This window comes from Centropristis striata, chromosome 15, assembly GCF_030273125.1.
Source record: "Centropristis striata isolate RG_2023a ecotype Rhode Island chromosome 15, C.striata_1.0, whole genome shotgun sequence".
NCBI classification, from domain to species: Eukaryota; Metazoa; Chordata; class Actinopteri; order Perciformes; family Serranidae; genus Centropristis; species Centropristis striata.
Window position 1 is genome coordinate 24,397,736 of NC_081531.1, and position 25,056 is coordinate 24,422,791.

The following is a 25,056-nucleotide window of genomic DNA, read 5'->3' on the forward strand; positions in this document are numbered from 1 at the left end:
CTTCTAAAAGGAGGGGAACCCTCAATTGTAAATAACTATAGGCCTATCTCTAAATTATGTATTCTGGCCAAAATTTTTGAAAAATTGGTCTGTGATCAATTGAAGGATTTCTTGGAACTGAAGAATATACTAAATCCTCTTCAGTCTGGCTTTAGAAAGCAGCATAGCACTGTAACTACTGCCCTGAAAGTTTTAAATGATGTCTTTGAGGCATTGGATTCCAAAAAGTTTTGTGTGGCTTTGTTCATTGACCTGTCTAAGGCATTTGATACTGTGGACCATGATCTCCTATTGCAAATTCTTTTCAAAAATGGTATCTCCAAGCAGGCTGCTTCTTGGTTTGCTGATTATCTGGGAAACAGAACACAATGTGTTCAGATGGCCGGAGTTAGTTCCTCCTTTCTTAAGGTCACAAAAGGTGTACCGCAAGGCTCAGTCTTAGGACCCATCCTTTTTACAATTTACATAAATAATCTGTGTGCCAACATATCAAATGCCTCATATCATCTCTATGCGGATGATACTGTTATTTACTGTTGTTCACATGCCATTGCTCAGGCTTTTGAATTTTTGCAATCTGCCTTTAATATAGTGCAGACTCGTCTGGAAAAATTGAAACTGGTTTTAAATGCTGATAAATCAAAACTAATGATTTTTGCAAAATCATCTACTCCGTTGGAAAATATTCCGTCAATCAAAACTGTCCGGGGTGAAACTCTTGAGCTGGTCACCAATTATAAATATCTGGGCTTCACCATTGATGAAGAACTGTCCTTCAAACTGCACGTAAAAAATTTGATTTCAAAATTAAGGGTGAAGCTAGGTTTCTTTTATAGAAACAAATCATGTTTTTCCCTCAGGGCTCGGAAGCTTCTGGTCTCAGCCACCTTCTTGTCTTTACTTGACTATGGCGATGTTGTATACATGTCAGCTTCAGCCACCTGCCTACAATCTTTAACTCCTGTGTACCACTGTGCCCTGAGATTCATCACTGGCTGTAGCCGCCTCACCCACCATTGTGAACTCTATGCTAAAGCTGGCATGCCATCCCTTACTGTAAGACGTCATACGCACTGGATGACCATGATCTATAAGGCTCTTCTTGGCCTGCTTCCCATTTACCTATGCACTTTCCTTAAGAGATCTGGCAGCCGTTATGACCTCAGATCCAATGATATTGTGCACCTTTCTGTCCCTCGTGTCCGGACCGAAAAAGGTAAAAAAGCATTCAGTTTCTCTGCCCCCTCTGCTTGGAACACCCTTCAATCTGAGCTGAAACTATCAGAACTGATTCCTTTGGGAGCATTTCGCACAACTCTCAAAAAACGTCAATGTAAATCTTTTGCACAGTGCTCATGTTCCTAATTTGCTACTGTATTTATCACTGCTGCACTTTATACTGCTTATTTATGCTACCTATTTATACCGCCTATTCACTTGCACTTTAGTACTTTTAATATGTTGGACTTTTCGCTGCCTGTTTATTGTTATTGTTTGTCTGTCTTGTAACTTTTGACGTGTGCTGCTGCCTTCTTGGCCAGGTCACCCTTGTAAAAGAGGTCTCGATCTCAATGGGTTTTTTATCTGGTTAAATAAAGGTTAAATGAAATGAAATGAATTATTATTATTTTCTATATTGATATGTTATTAATTATTGATCTGTGTGTGCACACATATAATTATGGCCGAAATAAGATGAAATGAACTGAAATGAACTGTAATGAACTGAACAGAGGGAAATATGAAGAAGACACAATGATAAAGACAAAACATTGGCATTGCATATTTTGACTTTGTAAAAATACTAAAAACAGCAATACATAAATGTGTTATTATTCATTTGATTCATTCTCCACTCTTTCAGAGTCTTCACACTTTGGCTGTGCATTTTGCAGCTCCTGGATCAGTGCTGGAAGAGGAAAACAGAGTAATGCAGGTATAACACAAACATGTTTTGAATATTAATGGTTTATACGAGCTTCATTAATTAAGCAGATGACAATGGACGGCAGACGAGCAAGAACTCACCGGTAATAATTTCCTCCTTCATATTTTGTAGATCTTTTTTCACTTCTTCAAGAATTTCCTTCAAACATACAAACATATGCAAAAGCATAAGGCTTTGGTTTTAAAAATATTGGTAACACTTTACAATAACCAACTAAGTTCTGTTTATAGATTGTTTATAGACCAATTAATAACCATTTACAAAGTGCTATACATAATTAATCTTTAAATGTTTTCAACCAATTTCTTAAAGGTATATGAATCATTTCAAAATCATTAACAAACTTGATATGATGTTAAAAATGTTAAAATGAGTGCAACTAAAACTATTAATAAACTATTAATTATAATGTATTGGTTTGTTAATGATAAAGTAACTATAAACTTACATGAATTAACCATCTATTAGCCATTTAAAAATGATTTAGTTAGTTAAACAGTAATAAAAATATGTATTTACTATTCTAAATGGCCTATATATGGTTTATAAATGATGATTAAACATTAATAATCTGTTTACCATTTATAAATGATGGTTATTGTAAAGTGTTACCAAAATATCTTACTTGAAAAATCCTACATCACAATTAAAGTCAATTATTATTACATGAAACATTAAGTCTCTATATGATAACGTGGCACAATAGTGGATTTCTGGACAGCAAGGTATGACTGTATTATTTATTTATCATATTACTAACTGAAAGTTTAACATTTTGTAAATATTGTGGATTGCAGAATCTGACAATATAGCATTGTTCATAGCATCTTTCCTAACTATAAAGAAGTAAAAGTTACTATTTTATGAAATATGAAAAATGTATAACACATATCTTTACTGATATTGGTAGAGTGGACAGATATGGTTGTATATTCAAACAGAGAAACCAACCTGTTTTATTCTTTCCATATTAAAATCATTTCCTGCACCATCTGAGGTCTTTTTCACCACCTTCATTCTGAGATTTAAAAAAACATATTTACATTCAGCCAAAACACACTCTGCACTGTAAAAAAAATTCTGTAGATTTTACGGTGCAAAAAACTGCTAAATGACAGTAAAAGAGCGCAAAATGATAAATTAGTTAATTCAGTTTCATTAACAATGAAACACTGTAAATGTATATATCAGCCAAAACTGTATTTTTTACAGTTTTGTTTTTGGGAAAAATCCATTACTCCACTGTAAAATACACTGTAATATGTATTTAATGTAATATCACTGTAATTTTCGCATTTATCTTTTGTAAAAAATACCTTTTGTAACTGTTAAATGTACTAAACACCATATCTCTAACAGAAATACACTGTAATATTTAATGGTAAAATCTTTAATTCATGCAGCATTTATAAAGTATTTTCTTGTCAATTATATGGCAGAACAGCGTTTCTTTTGATGGAAAAACTTTTCATTTATCCGGTAAAAAAATTGAATAAAATGGCAATCTTAAACGTGAAATCAACAGTGCTAATAACATTTTACCGTAATACTACAAAAAGTTGCACCGTATTTATTACGGTAAAGTTCTGGCAACCACAGCTGCTGTTTTTTTTACCGTAAAACAACAGATTTTTTTTACAGTGTGAGATCAAGAAGATCTTTTCAAAGATTATCCAGGAGAATCAGCTTATTTCAGAAAGAAAGAACAGAATCATTTGAGAGGTATTGGGAGATAGAAAGAGGGAGAGATAATATCCACAGTCAGCAGTTAAACACAGTGAATACCAGCAGTATTTAGCATGGATCTTCATCATCCCAACTATTGCTTTTACTTCGCTAAGAGTCTGTGTAAAGCCATTTAAACAGCTCCCTGCAGATAGTATGCTATCAGTGAGCTGAAAACCAAAACGTCCTTCTTGTCAATAAGACTGGAGATTGTGCACTGTAAATAATCGCTGTGAAATCTACAGTTATTTATTGTATTATTCACAGTTCATCACTGTGTTTGATTTTTACAGTATAGTGCTGCATAATTTACAATACAAAACAGTCCTTGTGACAAAATTAAAGTAGTCAAAGCATTACTGTGGAAAAAACACAGTAGACAGTGTATTACTGTGAAAAGTAAAGTAGACTACTGTTTCCATTTTTATCATAAACAGTCCTATACAAATGCTGTTAGAATAATTAACTTAGAGTTTTTCATACAAAACACAGTATGGAAATCAATTGTAAAACAGTAAATGTATTAATATTTTTTTTCTTTAGTGTATAGAGTAATTATTTGCAATTTCTAGTTATTTCTTTAAAAAATAATGATGAAATTATTATCAAATTAACAGCATTGTTTACTGTGCCGTATTGCCATATGCAGTATCATTAAACATCACAATGTTTCACTGTTTTTTTATTCTTACAGTAAATAAACCAGTATTGTAAATAAAACTAAAATCACAGTGTTCAATTGTTTTTATTTTATTTTACAGTATAAAAAACAGTACTGTAAATAAAAATATAGTACTTCTATTGTAAATAATAATTACAGTAAGTTACTTGTTAATTGCTGCCAATAAGTTACTGTAAAAATCACAGTAAATTCTTTACAGTGTGGCATATCAGACCACTAACTGGTGACTGTCCAAACATTACTCGGGTAGACTAATTCCAATACTTAATACTGCACTAATATTTGTATTTCATGTGCTAATATTTGTATTTCATGAGCAAAAACTGCCCCAGTTTATGCTCATGCAGTCAAGAAAGAAATTAATGCAGTTGCAGAGCTGTTGCAGTGAAGCAGAAGACTGTCAGCTTAGCAAAAAGTTTCAGTGTCTTGTCATAATTACAGCCTCTCTAAGGCAGTAGTTCTCAACCTTTTTGAGTGGCGACCCCCAATCTAACATGCATGTTGTCCGCGACCCCAGCTCACTGAACACAATCTCACACGCACAGATCATACAAACTCAGTTGATACGACGAATTTTGGGCAAATAATGAAGCAGACAACAACTAAAACATCTCTCTGTTTGTACATTTATATATATTTTTTAATATATTTGATTGTTACTTTTAATCTAAGTCCTTTGCTATAAGTTTAAAGGTCCATTCTGACCTCCTGAGTGTGTAACAGTCAGCTTCAAGCCAAAGACTCCTTGGAAAGTAATAACTTGATACTTTGGGATTTGTCAGAAAAGACACAAAATTGACCACAAAATTACACAAAATGATCAAAAAAGACACAAAATGGCCCAAAAAAGACACAAAATGACCAAAAAAGGAAACAAAATGACCAAATTAGACACAAAATGACCAAAAAAGATACAAAATGACCAAAAAATAGACACAGAATGGCCCAAAAAATAAATAAAATTACCAAAAAAAAGACACAAAATCACCAAAAAAAAGGACACAAAATCACCAAAAAAAGACACAAAATCACCAAAAAAGATACAAAATGGCCCAAAAAAGAGAAACAAAATGACCAAAAAAGACACAAAATGACTAAAACCCCCACAAAATGACCAAAAAAAGACATTAAATGACCAGAAAAGACACAAAATTACCAAAAAAAGACACAAAATGGCCTAAAAAAGAAACAAAATGACCAAAAAAAAAAGACACAAAATGACCAAAAAAGACACAAAATTACTAAAACCCCCACAAAATGACCAAAAAAAGACATTAAATGACCAAAAAGACTAAAACACATTAACTCATGAACACTTTAACACAGTGGAGACAGAGCTGACTTCCAAATTGACTTGGCGACCCCCAGAAATCATCTCGCGACCCCAATTGGGGTCGAGACCCCAAGGTTGAGAATAGCTGCTCTAAGGAACCACCAAATGTTGAGGGTTTTATTTGTTAGCTGTAGTCAGATAGCTGTAATCAGCATAAAAGTAGAGAGCATTTAGAAGTGGTATCTTGGGACAGGATGAGGACAGACGGGGACAGTACCTGGACACTGGGGTGGTGGAGGAGCTGGAGGAGGAAGGAGTGGAGGAGCTAGGGCTGCTGGGTTCCTTTCTATTGTTGGTTAAGGATGTGGGCCTGTTACAAATACATGCAGATCCTTTAAGGCAGCTGCTGATTCCGTTTTGGTAACACATTATATCAGGGAACACATATTCAACATTAATTAGTTGCTTATTAGCATGCAAATAAGTAACATATTGACTCTTATTTGTCGTTATTAAGTAGTTATTAATGCCTTATTCTGCATGGCCTTATTGTACAACCAGTAAGACATTAACTAAGTTTTCCCTCAATAACCTCAGAATTATTGCTTATTAGCAGTAAGTAAGGAAGTTGTTGTATATGAGTTATGATCTTAATATGCTTTACTTTGTATAAACTTTATAAGTCTCTACATAGCGGCGAACGAAACCATGGAAACGGCAAATAGCCACCTTCTCCAGACCTTTGACGTGACTGCTGGCTCCTTTTGGATGATAAGTAGAAAAAAGATTCAAAATCAAATTTTATGTTGGACTACAGTACAGACACAAAATGACACAAAATGAGAAGACAAAATGACAAAAAAAAAACATAGAAGAAGACACAAAATGACTATAAAAAAGACACAAAATAGCAAAAAAAAAAGACAAAATGACCAAAAAAACACACAAAATGACCAAAAAAGACACGAAATAACTGAAAAAGACATATCAAAAGACACAAAATGACCAAAAAAGTGTGTCTCTTTTGGTCATTTTGTGTCTCTTGTTGTGTCTTTTTTAGTCATATTGTGTCTTTTTTGGTCATTTTGTGTCTTTTGTTGTGTCTTTTGTAGTTTATTTGTTTCTTTTTTTGTCATCTTGTGTCTTTTTTTGTAATTTTGTGTCTTTTGTGGTAATTTTGTGTCTTTTTTTGGTCATTTTGTGTCTTATCATTTTGTGTCTTTTTTTAGTCCTTTAGTCCAACATAAAATGTGGCTATTTGCCGTTTCCATGGTTTTGTTCACCGCTATGTAGAGACTTATAAAGTCCATACAAAGTAAAGCATATTAACATCATAACTCATATACAACAACTTCCTTACTTACTACTAATAAGCAATAATTCTGAGGTTATTGAGGGAAAACTTAGTTAATGTCTTACTGGTTGTATAATAAGGCCATGCAGAATAAGGCATTAATAACTACTTAATAATGACTAATTAAGAGCCAATATGTTACTTATTTGCATGCTAATAAGCAACTAATTAATGTTGAATATGTGTTCCCTAATATAAAGTGTTACCATTTGTTTTATTCGTATAGATAACACCAAATATAACAGTGTCTGTGTAAAGTTCTTTAATGTAACGATCAATCGTGGATTGTGAGAGTTTAATTGATCAGACTCTTACCTTGGAATTGTGGCAGATTTTTCTTTGGGTTTTCCACTGATTTCTGATGACATATGATTTTATGCATTATTACAGTACATTGTACATCAAATTAAATGTGTCAGTATAAAGCATGTACAATTCTAAAGTTGAACCCGGTGTTTGGTTGTTGCCAAAAAATAAACAATTAAGTGTTTTGTTTCAACAGTTTTTTCCCAGTATTATGTAATGTGACAATGAAAAGATACGAATACAGTAAGAAAATAATATATAATGTATGTCTGTATTACAGAGAAAATGCCATTGCTCACCTCCTGGTCCTAGAGATGTTGATACTGAGGATTCAGAATCCTCCTGTAGCCATGAACACACATGTACAAAAGTTATCATCCACTCATATCTTAAATTGTACAGTTCATTCTTATGTATTACAGACATCACTGACAGGGACTCACATTGTGGGGTTCTACCTTTTTTGCAGTAGGATTATCAGAAGCTTTCTTCCTATTTAAAATAGTTGTATTATAGACAGTGAGAAGTCAGGAGCATTAGATCATCACAGATTTCTGTATTTTATATCTCTGAAGCAATAACTCACCTCCTAGCCAGGATGGCACTCATTTCTCCCATTAGACCACCTCCTCCTCCTCCACCAGATGAGGATGCTGCTTTGGGTGATGGGGCTGCTGCTCCTCCCTCCTCCTGGAATTTTACAAAAATAAACCCACAGTCAAAATTCACCCTGAGAGGTAAGATAGATATCTTTTACACAATATGGCAGCCATTTATGGACTATTATACCAAATATAATCCCACGAAAAATTAACAACTGTAAATTTTAGAACACTTGACCATTTTGTGTCTTTTTTAGTCATTTTGTGTCTTTTTTGGTCATTTTGTGTCTTTTGTTGTGTCTTTTTTAGTTATTCTGTGTCTCTTTTAGTCATTTTGTGTCTTTTTGGTCATTTTGTGTCTTTTGTTGTGTCTTTTTTAGTCATATTGTGTCTTTTGTTTTGTCTTTTGTAGTTTATTTGTTTCTTTTTTGGTCATATTGTGTCTTTTGTTTTGTCTTTTGTAGTTTATTTGTTTCTTTTTTGGTCATTTTGTGCCTTTTTTAGTCATTTTGTGTCTTTTTTTGGTCATTTTGCGTCTTTTGTTGTGTCTTTTTAGTCATATTGTGTCTTTTGTTGTTTCTTTTGTAGTTTTTTTTTTTTTTTTTTGGTCATTTTGTGTCTTTTTTAGTCATTTTGTGTCTTTTTTTGGTCATTTTGTGTCTTTTTTTGTGTCTTTTTTGATCATTTTGTGTCTTTTTTTGGTCATTTTGCATCTTTTGTTGTGTCTTTTTTAGTTATAAACCCACAGTCAAAATTCACCCTGAGAGGTAAGGTAGATACCTTTTACACAATATGGCAGCCATTTATGGACTATTATACCAAATATAATCCCACGAAAAATTAACAACTGTAAATTTTAGAACACTTGACATCCTCCAAGTTGTATGATTACAATTTAAATCTCTTTCTTTTATTTGTAAACATTATTTTTATTGTTTTGGTATTTGATTTGACTCCACCTAGGTTTTTGTTGGTTTGTTGTTGTTTTTTTTAATTGCTTTTATTTTTCTATTATCATTCTTTTTTTTCGTGTTGATTTGAAGCATATATTAACACGTATCTTCTTTATTTTTATATGTGAAAAAAAGGAAGAAACCCCAATAAAGAGAAGTTGAAAAAAAAAAAACAAGGGCACACAAAAGAGCCATTATCGAGAAAAAAAGAGAAAAAAATCTTGGAATGGAGCCGCAAAATGTTTTTTGAACCTTACAATGAAAATAAAACAGCCTTAATTGAAGTTTAAATTAGCCTTCCAGCATTACTGATAGCTCACAATGAGCAGTTGTTAAAATGGTTTTGTCAGAATGCAGTAAAGGACCCAAGTGCAAATAAGAGGCTAGACTCTGAGAAAGATCTCAGGAAAGCTAGCCTGGTGAGAAAAACTCAAAACTAGACTTGAAGTTGGCAAAATGTAGAGGTCAATGTGCCGGGCCGTAGACTTTCATATGCTATGACGAACATTTTAGTTGACTAAAATGTTCAAAACAAAAATGTTTACTGCCGTTTATAAACCACACACTTTTACAATTGAAGAATACAAATTGATTTGGGCCTACACCAATGATGAATAAAAATGTAAATGTAAAGAAATAACTGTTATTATTTGGGGGGGTTTGGTCACAGTCACAGAGAGCTGCTGTAGATGGCCTGAAGAGCCACATGTAGGCTATTTACAGCCTCATCCTGCATTTCGAGAGTATGCAATTAAAACAACTGAAGAGCTAATAGAACAATGGACACACTCAGGAAGCAGAAAGCATTGAATTTGTTAAAATAGAAGCTGATTAAGTGTGTTTAACAGATTAAAATTAAAAAAGAAAACATAAGACCGAGAATGGTATTGAAAGTTGCTGAAAAACAGGAGCCCTAACTCAGCTGCGAAAATTACAGGAAATAATTTGCTGAGAATTCATCCAAGTAGCTCAAAAGGTTTGGGAAGCATTGCACTAGTCCACACTGCAAAAAAGTCAACTTGTATTTTTTGGCCTAAAACAGCGATTTAAATTGGTAAAACTTGGAAATATAAATTGTTAATATTTAGGGCAATAATGTAAGTTAGCAGAACAAAACAAGCCAGTTGTATGCTCAAAAACAAGTTTGTGTGTTGTTCTTACTTAATATCTTTAAGTTGGGGTTCACAACAAGGGACAATAGTTCTGCTAACTCTTATATCTTTGTTGTGAAATGCGAGAAAGTGGCGAAATTCGGTCATTAGCGAAAGCTAACGGCTAACTGAGGCTAGCAGCTAACTGATGCGAGCGATGCTGCTTGTTACAGCTACAAGAGTAGCCATTAACGTATCAATGCTAACTCAAAATTGTGGTCGCAAGATTAGCTGACATTTCATAGTGCCGTTACAATTGGGCCAATTCAACACATTGCAGAAGTTAGCAGAAGTAAGGATTAAAAGTTATTATAACATACTGTTGAGTTGACAAAAATCTGAATTCAGAGTTGCGCAAACTCAAAAACAAAACTTAAAATATTAACTCAACTTAAAATTTTATCGAAGTTTGTTGCCTTGAAATTTTTAGTTCACCCAACTTTTCTTTTTTTGCAGTGCAGGGGTCGGCAACCTTTACTAACAACAGAGCCATTGCTGGCAAAAAATGTTGGAATGGTGCCGCAAAACCTTATTTTGAGCCTCACAATAAAGATAAAACAGCCTACTAAGTCGAAATTAGCCTACCAACATTACTAATAGGTCATAATGACCATTTATTAATATGATTTTCTCAGAATGCAGCAAGGACACACGTGCAAATGAAAGGCTGGACACCAAAGAAATATCTCAGGAGATTTGGAATCAAAGCTAGCCTAGGCAGGGAAACTCAAAATTTAGAGGTTAATGACTGTAGACTTTTCATAAGCATTGATGCACAGTTGAGTAAAATGTAAAAAACCCAATATTTTTTTAAATAGCGTATGTAAAGGTACACATTTTACAAATGGAGAATACAGATTTATTTGGGCCTACACCAATGATGAATGAAAATTTCAAGAAATTAACATTTCATTTCGGGTATTTTTTTTGTCACAGCTTAGTCTGTCATTTTAACTCTATGGAGTTTTGGGCTATTTTGTCCATTTTTAATCACATTTAAAAAAAATGTTTAAATGCCATGTATATTTTTTTCAGCACAACCTCACCTATATGACCTAATAATAATTGATTTTTTTTTATTCTGACTTACTGGATCAACATTTTGAACCAAAAAAAAGAAAGAAAAACCAACATAAATGCGATTTTGTGATTGTGTGTGATCCTGTCATCCAACACTGGTTTTTATTCTAGCGGGACTCAGACTTTGTGTCTTTTTTTGGTCATTTTGTGTCTTTTTTAGTCATTTAGTCCAACATAAAATGTGATTTTGTTTTTAATTTCAAAACACTATCAAATCAAATCAACTTTATTTATAGAGCCCTTTAAGACAGCGTTAGCTGATACAAAGTGCTGTACATTGCAGGACAGACCAACAATAAAAACAGAGAACAAGCAAAAACAACTAAAACAAAGCGAGTCTCATGCTGGGTAAAAACCAGTAAATAAAAGTTGGTTTTGAAATGAATCTCAATTTTAAAATTAATCTTAATTTTACAAAACCACAAAGAACAAATAAAAACAAATAAAACAGCAAAGGCTCATGTTGAGTTAAAAGCAACATGGTCTCACAGGAATCCCTGAAATAGCCACGGAATCACTCAAATTTCCGTGAAACTGACACGGATTTCGCTACAATGCAAGTTAATGACAGTCATATCCCGTGGCTATTCCATGGATATTTTTCCCTATTGGTTTGTTCCAAGTCACGTGACTTTCAAGGTCCGAACAAAAAACATGGCGGACAGTTCTCTCATTTTTAGTGAAAAAAAATCAATATTTTGACTTAGTTTCTGCATAAAAATGGATTTTGATTTTTTAGCAAGAAATATATGTTTTATTTTCTAAATCTTCACTCAGTGAATGTACATAATATCTTTGTATGTTGGAATAGCCACGGGATATGACATGACTGTCATTAACTTGCATTGTTGCGAAATCCCTGTCAGTTTCACGGAAATTTGAGTGATTCCGTGGCTATTCCACGGATTTTGAGTTAAGCGAATCCGTGGCTATTTCACGGATTCCTGTGAGACCAGGTTTGTTAAAAGCCAGAGAATAAAAATGGGTTTTAAGATTTCTTTTAAAAGCGAACATATCATGGTCAAAGAATTTTAAATGCTGTAAATGTGAACAACGATTGCAAATATATAAGGGGGTCCCATCCATTTCTATCATTTTATACTAAATATATTTGAGCTTGTCTCCAGTTTTACTTGGTATATCATCATCAAACTGAAACTGGCCTCATGGAGTTTACAGCCAGAACTTTAGAGGTAAATTCACAGTAGGGCTCCACGCTGCTTTGTTTTCTAGTCTGAATGTTTTTAGGTTTTAGGTTTTATTTATTTGCACAGTTAGAATTACATAAAATTACAAAGATAACATATAATGTAAAGTGCAGGGGGAGGCAGAAAACCCAGATAGGCTTATTTAAAGTGAGGTTATTACATCATGTATTACATCAACAAGTTATAATGACAATAACAAAAACAAATAAAAACAAAAATTAACATGTTAAAAAAGCGTATTTGTGTGTGAATTAGAATTTAAAACAGCAGTTAAATGAGCTTTTAGACATCTTTTCAAGCATTTTACAGAGATGGAGTCCTTTGCCAGATGGGAAAAGGTATTCCATAATTTACTCCCCCTAAATTGAACAATAAATTGACCTCTGCATGTCAGAAATCGTGGAAGATGAAGATCTAAAGATTGACGCTTTGAATAAGAGTGAATCTGAGAATTAAATTTAAAATAAGACTTAAAGTGCTTTAGAAAGTTTTCATGATCTGAATATACCTTAAAAATGAAAAACACATATTTGAGAAATATTGATGTCATGAACAGTAAGTATCTGGAGTTTCTGAAAGAGGGGTACAGATGAAACATGTGACTCAGATCTGGTTGCCATCCTAACAAAACGTTTCTGAAGAACCAAAATTCTATGGAGTGTGGTAGGGAAGGTGCTTGCCCAAACTATATTACAATATGAAAGATATGGATAAATTAAACTATAATAAAGTGTATGAAGACAGTTTGTAGTTACCAAATTACTAATCCTCTTAATTATACCAGTCTGGATTTGGAGCTTTTGGAGACTCCAGAGGGTTAAAGAAAATGGAAAAACAAAATCATTCATCATCATGCAGTCCTAGAGCAAGAGTGCATGACGGTAACTGCATCAGTAGAGTAGCCAAAGGACATAATGCTGCTTACCTGTACCTTGGCTGTTTTACGCAGCTTGGCCCCTGCTAAAGCTGCAGCCAGACTGTTTCCATCCCCACCACCTCCACTTCCTCCAGCAGGGGGCGGTGGTGGTGGTGGTGCAGGTGGGACGAGGCCCCCAGGAGGAAGTGGTGGAGGTGGAGGTGGGCCCGTTCCAGAGGAGGGTGGAGGGCCTGGAGGTGGTGGGGGTGCTGGGGGTGCTGGCGGGGCCGGTGGAGGGGCTGGTGGGGCAGGAGGAGGAGCAGCAGAGCTCTGCCTCTCTTTCTCCACACTCTTCTTCTGCTCTTCCTGCCTCTGGCGCTCTAGTCTGCAGAGATGGACACATAGTTCTCATGTTGATGTGATAAACATGCAGCTTTTTCATAGTTGGGTCTGGCTTTTTCCACAGTTTAATCTCCAATTGTGTTATTTCATACACTGTAAAAAAAAAAAAATCTATTTAATTTGCGGTAAAATACCGGAAGCTGTCGTTGCCAGAATTTCACCCAAAAAAATTACAGTGAGTGGGTTTTCCACTGTAAATTCAAATGTAAAAATCAGCAAAAAATTTAATTTTGACTGAATAGTCCCTTTATATTAGGAAGAAAAATGGGTATTTCTCCTTTAATTTTACATGAAAAAACTGTGTGTTTTCTACAATTTTAAATGTTTTGGACTATTCCTTGATTTACGGTAATTAAAAGTATCTACTACGGTGATATAAAATTTTTAATTTTACGTCTACACTGTAAAAAAAAATCTGTTTAATTTATGGTAAAATACCGGCAGCTGTGGTTGCCGAAACTTCACTGTAAAAAATACAGTGAGTTTTCTACTGTAGATTTAAATGTAAATATCAACAAAAACTGTATTTTGGACTTTATTTTTAGGGTAATTTTGTCCTTGTGACAATATGGTATTTCTCCTTTAATTTTACATTACTTTTTAAATATATTTTTACAGTAAAACTGTGTGTTTATTTTTTATTTTATTTTATTTTTTTTTTTACAGTTTTTCAAAAGTTTTGTACTATCCCTTGGTTTACAGTTATTAAAAGTGTCTACTATGGTGATATGCAATTTTTAATTTTACGCCCTATTTCTGCAATTTGACAGTTGCAATTACTGTAATTTCTACAAAAATCTTTTACAATGTAGTAGAAGGGTAGTTATCACTGAATAATCATTTAAGTCATTAATTAAGTGAAAAAGCCACACACAGATTATTTACACAGGATTTAGATTTGGGGGATTATCAGGTAATTATTGTAAACTAAATAACAGTATTTATTTAGACTGCCAATTGGAAAAAACACAAGCAATCTGATGTGGGAAATGGTGGCTTTTCCCTCCACAATTTTTCTGAAAATGTTCCGTGTAGTTACTTATTGAAAACAAAGTCAAGACAGCAATCAATGATGTAAATAAACATAACAGTATCACTGAATGAACTATACCTTCTCTGGTCTTCCAGCTCCTGTGCAGAGGGGTCACTCTGAGGGGAGCCTGCTCCAGACATGGTTGTGTTTAACCCTTTGATGCACAACATGGGTCTAAAGTGACCCTATATGTTTTTATGTTCTATATCTTTGCAATAAATGATTTTCATCATTCAGTATTCCAGGTTCCTCAAGGTTCCTCAATTAGTTTGTTTTTGATCATCATACATCCTAATTTTTTGTTTTCCTTTATTCATTTTTTTAAATAAAATCCCTTTTTGTGTCACTACTCTTCAAATGCACAACATGGGTCCAAAACTATGGTCAAAAATGACCCATATCCATTTTTTTTTAGCTAAGGAGCTTGCTAAGCTAACAACTTACCTAACTTCTTGGCTAAGTAGCTTGCTAAGATAACTAATTAGCTAACTTCTTGGCTAAGTAGCAAGCTAAGCTACTTAATAACTGTAAATCAAGGCTCAGTAGCTTAGCAAGCTAACTAGCAAGTAGTTAGCTATGTAATAATGCAAAAACTTTTTTTCTTCATAAAGTATGAGTGGCAAAATGCAAAAAAATGATCTGTTGTTATCAAAAACAAGATATTTAAAGAATACTTGGAATGGTCAATCATAAAATAAGTTGATATCAAAACATATAGCAGAGAAACACACAGCAGCATTAAATAACATGGGAAATGATTGAGGGTCATTTTTGACCCATGTTGTGCATCAAAGGGTTAAATATGTTAGTGTGCTCCTCTAAATCAGGGCTATTTCAACTAAAAGACAGCAGTAGATGCAAGCAGGGTTCTAGTCCAGAGAAAACACAGCTACACAACACAGTCATTGTAAGAGCATACATTCATCATACACATTGAAGTAGGTGTAATGAAGCTGATGAAAGTTCTATATTCTATAAGTACTTTTGACGTAAGGATATTTGTTTTTGCCTACAGTGATTTGTCACTGACTGGAAATAATAATTACTCATATCATTGATATGTAATTTACAACTATTCTGCCCTACAAAGACTAACTGCAGTAACTACATTTTTGGTCAAAATTGAGTTTAAGCTGAAAATTAACTCCTTGATGTGTGTTGTCTAAGTCTACGTTTTAGATTTAAATTTTGCTTTATTTCAGAGATTTTTTTTTTTTTTTAATTGCAGTAACTACAAAATCCAACTCAAAACCAAGCAGTAATTGTACTGACCATGGTCTGCTTTGGATATACTAATTTAAACATAAAAATAATAGAAATTATAAGTTTATTTGAAAGGGAAAGTCTGTTCAAGTAAAAAAGTGAGATAAAAAAATACCAAAATATAGCATTACTTTATAATATCAAGTCTAAATTACGCAAATCTTTGAATAGAATTGTTAAACACTTTTAAATAAACTTAAAACAAAAATCAATTTGAAAATGTTTATCCACTGAAAACAAAATATAAAAGCTGAAAGAAGATAACCACATTGTAGTTACTCCACTCTGTTTCTGCATCACCATAAGAACATTTTACAGCAATGCGGTAACGATGGTTTTGGGATCAAAGGTCAAATGTATAATCATGATTTTTGTCAAATAATCAAAATAATGAGAAAAAAATCACAAGAAAATGTCAAAATGACAAAAAAAAAAGTTGAAATCATGTTAAAAAGGTCAAAATGAAAAGAAAAAAGTTGAAATCACGAAAAAAGTCAAAATGAGAACAAAAATTGAAATCATGAAAAAAAGGTCAAAATGAGAGAAAAAAAGTTGAAATCATGAAAAAAAGTCAAAATGACAAAAAAAAAAGTCAAAATCACGAAAAAAAAAAAAAAAAAAAGTCAAAATAAGTAAGTGTCATATCACTTACCTACATATAACCCATTTGGCTGGCCAGTTAAAAACATTAAAAAACTTGAAAGCCGTTTTTCTCAGTTTTACCTTTTGCTTAGTTACTGCAGTTAGACTTTGTAGGGCAGAATAGTATATCATAGACTGATTAATTAACACAACACATATATTAGAGAATTAAAATAATGCAAAGGCAATGCAAAATCAGGCCATTTGGATTTCTGCATGAGGCATGGCACCCCAGTCACTTCATACAGAGATCACAGAAAGACAAACACACAAACACCATGATCTAAAGTGCCTTATTGCGTTGCTGTGTTTACCTGTGCTGACGGGTGCATTTAGAACCTCCAAGGCATGCATCATGCTGTTAGCAAAAAGAGTGGCATCCTCTTTACTGCCAAAGTTCAGCCCCCACACCTGTTTGGGATCCCGCCACTGGTGGAAGTTTGGTGTGGCTTGATTATACTTTATCCCTTTGATAATGGGACAGTTGATCACCACCTGTCAACAACAGGAAGCCCAGCTTAATCATTACATGATTGAGTCATGATGCCATGGACATCTCTATGCTTACAGTTTTTCTCAGTCCCTTTTGGTGCATTTCTCACATCACTCTTTACATTTGCAAAACAGTTAGTTCAACCTCCACAACATTTAGTCATTTGTGCTCATCATAGTAGCAGTTTGTCATTCCTTACAACACATTACAAATGCTTTTGGACATGCATCAAGTGCTTTCATACAACTCTCTGCTGTTTTACAACATTATCATTACTCATGTCATGTCAGTCAAAATTAACTATACTTGTGAATGCTGAATAGTCATTCCATATAAAACTAATAGTCCTCATTTCATTGCTTGAGTCATTACATACAAAAATGTTGAACTAGTTGTCAAAATCTCTCAAGCAAATTTTATATATATTTTTTCTAAATCTTTTTTTTCCTGAATATGTCTCCTTAATTGAATAATTGTTTTGAGGTGAACCTCAGCTTTCTCAGATGAGAAGGGCTGTGTGAAGCATTAGTTGAACCAATGATAAGCTACTTCTCTACAATCACTCAGAGCTGAATCCAATGATAATGTTATAACACAGCAGAGAGTTGTATGAAAGCACTTGGTGCATGTCCAAAAGCATTTGTAATGTGTTGAAAGGAATGACAAACTGCTACTATAATGAGCACAAATGACTAAATGTTGTGGAGGTTGAACTAACTGTTGTGCAAATGTTAATAGTGATGTGAGAAATGCACCAAAGCCACTGAGAAAAACTGTAACACTACGCAAGAGTATTACACGTCATTGTACATCCCACTTTCACACACAACCTCATTTGGCCATAATTAAAAAATCTACTTAATCTCCCACTATCAGAATACATACTTCCTATGGGCACTGCACTATTTGTTTAAAAGTACAGAGGAGCAACAGCTAGAAATTGTCAACTTTCAGAAATAGAAAGGTGAGAATATAGGTTCCCAGTTTGAGTCCAACAGTTTCATTGACTATGTTTTTGTACTTGTAGTTTGTACTGCAAAGGAATACGCTGCAAAAATGGTTCTCTGATGGTCCGAAAGCCGTTCAGTGAAGTTTGAGATACTCTACGACCCCAAGAGGGTCGCCAAAGATCAATGGGGGGTCGCAAAGCCCTCTTGATTTTAAGGGGTGTAATAAATCTAATGTGTTAAATATAGATGAGTCAGCATTTAATTCATGAATACAAAAAAATCACTATAGAAAAGTTTAAAAATAAAGGCTATATCGTGAGAATAAGGACATGTGTAACATCCCTCATGCAGTATACACAGGTAACCTCACCTAGCGGCAACCTCACCTAGTGGTAACCTCACCTAGCGGTAACCTCACCTAGCGGTAACCTCACCTAACAACAGAAACAGAGAGCTAATGGAAAAATGGAGTCAGGGAGATGAAAATGCTGAATATCTCAAAAAGAAAAAGAGAGGCTACCATGAAAGGTACATTGGGTTTGGCTTCATGGAAACAATGGACAGTTGGGGGGTCGCCAAAGTTTACAATGGTAAAAATGTGGGTCCCTCAAAAAAAAGGTTGGGAACCACTGCTCTAGATAAGTGGTTCTAAAATGGGGGTACCCCAGGGGGTACATGAAGGCCCTCCAGGGGGTACGTGAGATTTTTACACAGATCTTTACTATGATCCCAAAAGAGGACACTTTATGTTGGTAATTATTTTTATGTGCAAAAATCTTTATTTATAATTAAGTTAACCCTCTGGAGTCCATCTATTTATTGAAAATACACATGTTTATTTACAGTAATAACTTTATTCATATATCATATGTAGACAAGCTGAGAAAGCCAGTTAAAGTTCAATCATAAGAGCTTTCACAGTGTGCCATTTATGTTTCTAGAACATATTTAAATTGTGAATTTTCTTTCTACCCTGAAAACTATAACCATTTTTAATTTACATGCAAATAGACTGTTTTGTAGTTTTATTATTTATTATTTTTTCTTCTGTGCCATAGACACTTGTGTCTTTTCGGTTCCTTGCAGCTTTATACTTTGTTAATTAAAATAAAATGAAAAATCTGACTTATAGCCACGTTTGTGTGGAGAAAAAGGAGCCATGCATGTGATGTGAGGACAGAGTGAAAGATGCTGAACAGAGACAGAAATGAATATATAGGGAGTTGACAAATTTGAACCAAAATCTCCTGGACATCAGAGGGTTAATTATTTCTTTCTTTTTTTAAATGTCTAAATAGTTCAAGAGAGACCACTACAAATGAGCAGTGTTTTGCAGATTTATGGAGTTTTAAATGGTTCATTTTATAGTTTAAAATGGTTATATGCTCACTGTTTTTACTACGTTGGTTTGAATCACTACATTTTAGTGATGAGAAATATTTGCAATAAATGTAGTCATGGATTATTAACTTTTAAAATGTTTGAAATAGGTTTCTTTCCCAAATGTCTGAATGTTATATGTGTTTATCAGTTCCAAAGTTTAATAAATCAGACACTGATGGCACAGTGCTTTTTTTTTTTTTTTTTTAACTATTATGCACATTTACAGACAATTAACATCACAAAGGAAAACAAATCAAAACATCTTGAGATTGGGTCTCATCTGTCACACAAATGGCACTGTAAAGGGTATTACACATATTTTATCTGGTTCTGTATTCCAAAAAATAATAAATAAATAAATAAATAAATAAAAAGGGCTAATTTAGATAATAATAGTGTTTTTTTTTTTGACCAAAAATGCTTTGCCCTGGTTAGGGGGTACTTGGCTGAAAAAATATTTCCCAGTGAAAAAAGGTGGAGAACCACTGAACTAGCGAAACTGCCAAAGTTTAGTGGCGAAACACATGGCGGTCATTGTTTGTGTGTCTGTGTGCGTCTACACTTGGCATGTACCTGCTGGTCGGCCTGCAGTTTGCGGCCCACGACTCTGAAGGTGTTAGCCGCAGGGCTGTGATAGATGTGGACCCGGCTGAAGGAAGGAGTGTCAGATCCTGCTGGCACCCATCGCTTGTTGGTGTCATCATACAGCATGACTGTCGCCCTGACTTGGCAGATACTGGACTCACTGTGGGAAGGAGACATGATGGGAGAAACTTTGGAATGAATTGCCGCTATACATCAGACAGGCCTCCTCACTGTCTCATTTAAATCTCTTTTTAAAACCCACCTCTTCTCGTTGGCTTTTAACACCACGTAGAGTGTTGATTTTATGCTGATTTTATGATTTTACGATTTTTTGTTTTTATTCTATACACAGTGGCGGTTCTACACAGGGGCCTCCAGGGGCCACTGCCCCTGTGTAGAAGCCCTTGGCCCCTGCTGTGGCCCCTGTGTCAAATTAATAATAAAATGGTAAATTTATAACGATGAACAATGGCACAATTCTAACCCTTTTTTTTTCCAAACAATATCTCATTGTACACAAAAGAAACCCAGAATGTGAACATTGTATAATAGTTTAACTCTATGGAGTCTTATAGGGCTATTTTGTCCATTTTTTAATCCTTTTCATGTCTTTACATGTCTTTGTAAGTCATTTTGTGTCTTTTTTTGGTAATTTTGTGTGTGTTGTTGTGTCTTTTTTAGTTATTTTGTGTCTTTTTTTGTCATTTTGTGTCTTTTTTGGTCTTTTTTGGTCATTTTTATGTCTTCTGTGGGGTTTTTTTTTTTGTTATTCTGTCTTCTCATTTTGTGTCTTTTTTGGTCATTTTGTGTCTTTTTCAACGCATTCAAAGATTTTGAATGCTTAAATATCATCTTTGCCATTTTTTCATGTGCTAATGTGCCCCTCTGATTAAACACTGGCCCCTCCTTGACCCCACGGTAAAATTGGTCTAGAACCGCCACTGTCTATACATGCATATTTTATTTTGCGCAGGCAGTACATTTTACATTTTATTGGATTTATTTTTATCCCATTTTTAATTTATTTTATCTTATTGCATCTTACTGTTCTATTGTTTACTACATCTCTTTGTACTGTGTTATCTATTTATTTTTTGTGCAGCACTTTGGAAAGCTTGTGTTTGCTAAAATTGTGCTATATAAATAAAGTGGATTGGATTGGATTGAAGGAGACATGATGGGAGAAACGATCATGGGATGCACAGTACTATGAGGGGCCGTACAAGCCATAATTCATACTGGTCCTCTCACACACATACATTCTCCTTTCACATACATATATTTTCACTCTCACACACATACATTCTCCTTTCACATACACATATATACTTCTCACATATATAGCTCCTCCTCCTGGAGCAGGAAGTCACTCTCAAACCAGGAAATGCATACGCAAGACTTACTCAGCTTATCCTAACTTGATATTAAATAGCAGAACTTTACAATGAAGCTATTCAAAGTTTTCCTGTTTTCTTATTTGTTGCAGTTTTTAATTTTTGGAGTAAGTAGCAATGAAGATGACATTAGACATTTTTTTAACAATGTCTTACAATGTATTGAACGACTGCAAGAAGAAACTACAGATTCTTTTGTTCATGAAAGGCTGTATGGACAACTTTGTGATCACATTCAAACCTTATCTGGATTTCTGTCAATCTCAAGATTTGTTGAAGATTCAAGAAATAGAGTTGCAGTCAATACATTAGAGTCCTTGTATGGATGTCTTCAGTGTTTGCTTACTGCTCATGAAACCAGACAAAGAACCAGGGCTGACAATATTATCTTCATTGCTACTTACTCCAAAAATTACAGTGTTAAGTTAAATTACTGCTTTGGTTTTAAGTTGGATTTTGTAGTTACTGCAATTTTATATCATTATTCCTCTGAAATAAAGCAAAATTGAAATCTGAAACTTTGTCCCAAGATAAAACAGACATCAAGAAGTTCATTTTTAAGTTATAACTCAATTTCAACCAAAAATGTAGCTACTGCAGTTAGACTTAGTAGGGCAGAATAGACAACAAACTAAAAATAAAAGTATTTGCAGTACTTCTGCAAACATAACTCCATTTTCTGTCTACTTGTTGCAACGTCTGCAGCCTGTGGCCTTCATGTCCTGACCACTTCCTGTGCACAGCACAATGCTACCTAATATGGACTCCATCATCCTCTGTATCTTGTGTTACCTGTTTGTGATATACACTAACTTCTCTAAATCTTTTTTAGGATATAAGATATGCTCTGTCCACGGGAAAGACAGATAATCCAGCTCTGGTTTTTGTCTAGTTTTCATTTAAAATGTGACAACGGTGGAAGCAGAACACCTGCAGACAGCACTCAGAGCTGCAGTCCTCTTATAAATATGTTCACTTAGTCGTGCAACACTCTCAGGGTCTGAGAGAAAAACACACAGATTTGAGAGGATGAACATTATTACTGTAATTAAAAAAAGACTCACCCCATATTGCAGCTGTAGCTAGTATCCAAAATTTGACTTGCTTTGAAATTATCTGCTTCTTCTCATCATCGCTAAACCTTCGATCTCACAACTGCATGTGCCGTCTATTTAATCAAACGGCACTTCCATCTCTCTCTCAATACACTGTTTAACCAACCAGTTGCACTTCTGCCTTTCTCTTTCATGTCTTAAACAGTTTTTTTTTCTCTTCCTGCTTTTGTTTCTTTTCACACCTCCCCCTTTTGCTGTCTGTATGTGTCATAGCTGTGATATCTGTCTGCTTTCTTCCTTTCCTTCGTACACTTTTGTTTATTTATGGGTAGTATTCACCATACAAATGGTGCCCTGCAGTGTGTGTGTGTGTGTGTGTGTGTGTGTTGGAAGAGTGAAGGACGACAACATTCACTGCATTTGCACACTGGTCACAATTCCTCTTTACATCATTATTTAGACTGCAAATGAAAAGTATATGTAAATATATATATATATATATATATATATATAGTTAATGTTTTATTTTAAGTGTTCAACATGCTTATTTCTAGATTTAATAATCTTAATTTAAGAAATCTTGTCAAGTGAAATTATCTGTCCATGCAGCAAGATCATTTCCCTCAGATTTAGTGTTTTTATTTTGTTTTTTGCAGTGTATACACACACACACACACACACACACACACACACACACACACAGACACACACATACACACATGTTTTTTGTGCAAAGGGAAGTCACGGATGTGGTGGTTTATGCTATTTAAAGAAGTGGGCACAGGGTTCATGTTTCTCTATAACAATGTTTGACGTGTGTCTCTGTCACAGCACTACTAACTGGCACTAGACTTCCTCCTTCCTGCCACTGTGATAGCAATGAAAGAAGAACTGTTAACTTTGTTATTTTTTTCTTCTAAGGGATGAATAAACACAAGTCTAAAGCAGGGGTCGGCAACCTTTACTAACAGAAGAGCAATTGTCGGCCAAAATAAGAGAAAACAGTCAGAATGGAGCCACAAACCTTATTTTGAGCCTTTGAATGGACACAAAACAGTCTACTAAGTCTAAATTATCATTAATAATAGGTCATAATAAGCATGTATATTTATATGATTTTGTCAAAATGCAAATGAGAGGCTGGAAACAGAAGAAATATCTCAGGAGATTTGGAACTGAAAGCTATAACCTAGCAAGGAAAACTCACCTCGAGGTTGGCTAAATTTTGAGGTTAAGGGGCCGGCCCGAGCTATGATGCACATATTAGTGGACTAAAATATTTTTAAAACATAACTGCCATCATATTAAACACATTTTTTTACAATTGAAGAATACAAATTTCTTTGGCCACCAATGATAAATTAAATAAAAAATGTAAATAAATAAATGTTTCATTTTGCCACAGGGAGCCACTGAGGACAGGCTGAAGAGCTGGCTCCGGAGCTGCAGGTTGCCGACCCCTGGTCTACAGGAATGAAGAACACATTTTTGTAAAATATGAGAGAAGTTTAGCTGTCATGTTGCCAGTATGACTTTCACTGGTTCTAAGGCATAACAAATGATTTCACAGTGCATAAGAGGAGCCCATGTATGTGGGCACATGAGAAGCATATGTATTTTTTCATTATATTCCAACCCAAAATGCCAGTCACAAGACGTAAGACAGCTCTATCGCCTTCCGAAGGACAGGACGTTTGTGACTGGTCGAATTACATAAGTGTCATTTGTAAATTTTATTTATACAAAGTTTTGGCACATATATATACAGACACATACAGTACAAGAAACATAGACAAAATAAAATAAAAGTAAACAAGCAGCTAAAACAAAACAGAAGCAACAGACAGCCAGCCACCACTTAATCATTAACGTAAAAAGAAAATGTGCACAAAAACATGTCGGTCCAACAAAAGGCCCCCAATTGTCCGCTCATATGAAAACGGCCAGAGATTGAGTCCAGGAGGCCCGAGCCAGAGGGGAACAGCAAAGTCTCATAACCCAGAAACATAAAGAAAAAATATATAATATATATAACATATATTTATATAAGGTCATCACAACTTTTGATGTGTGTTAGAGATTAATAAAATTAGCAATAATCTGCATTATGACCTTTAGTAAAATGCTTCTTAAATGTAATTTAGCGGGGGTGGCGCAGTCGGTAACGATGTCACCTCACAGCTAGAAGGTCCTGGGTTCAATTCCCGACAGGAATGGGCGTTGGAGGCGTGTCCCCAACTCCATGTCTCCAACGCCCGTGGGGCTGGTTGGGGTAGGCAAAATGTTCTCCCCTGGTCCCCCGAGGTTCCCCTTACAGGGACCTCACACAAAAAACGGTCGGGGTGCCTGATGGGTGGGAAAAGAACCGGTGGGAAAACCGTGATCCTCCCTCGCGCTACGTCCTACCGTGTGACAAGAAGCGGTCTGCTAACTGCTCGTGTATCGGAGGAAGCATGAGTCTAGTTCAGGGCTCTCCCCAGGCTGACAGGGACAAGGTAGGTGAAATAGGCAATTGGCACAGGGTGAAAAATAAATGGGTTACAAAAATCGTGGGATAAAATTTTGAAGAAAAAAAATAAATAAGTAATGCATTTAGCAAAGCATAATACACACATTTTATATGTGTGTTTTATGAGCAGAGCACACATAAATGAAGAGTATCAACAGAAAGGACATACTGATAACACTTTGCACATCATCACACATTTGAGGGCAAGC

The 25,056-nt window shown here is 34.7% G+C and overlaps 1 protein-coding gene across 2 annotated transcripts; it reads right to left on the minus strand.

Moving 5' to 3' along the window:
- Positions 1-1,616: 1,616 nt before the first annotated feature.
- On the minus strand, positions 1,617-22,519 carry LOC131986103 (vasodilator-stimulated phosphoprotein-like). 2 transcript variants are annotated; one of them, XM_059350898.1, is made up of 13 exons: positions 22,348-22,519; positions 19,878-20,049; positions 16,793-16,973; positions 14,652-14,700; positions 13,208-13,523; positions 7,875-7,978; positions 7,732-7,780; positions 7,588-7,630; positions 7,298-7,340; positions 5,906-5,998; positions 2,900-2,966; positions 2,029-2,086; positions 1,617-1,909 (listed from the first exon to the last, which is right to left on the minus strand). In XM_059350898.1, the coding sequence occupies exons 1-13, from the start codon at positions 22,350-22,352 to the stop codon at positions 1,833-1,835; spliced, it is 1,257 nt and encodes a 418-aa protein (XP_059206881.1). In that variant the 5' UTR covers positions 22,353-22,519; the 3' UTR covers positions 1,617-1,832. The 2 variants fall into 2 exon arrangements, with proteins under 2 accessions (XP_059206881.1, XP_059206880.1); XM_059350897.1 differs by lacking the exon at positions 22,348-22,519 and having other exon boundaries at positions 19,878-20,573.
- Positions 22,520-25,056: the final 2,537 nt, after the last annotated feature.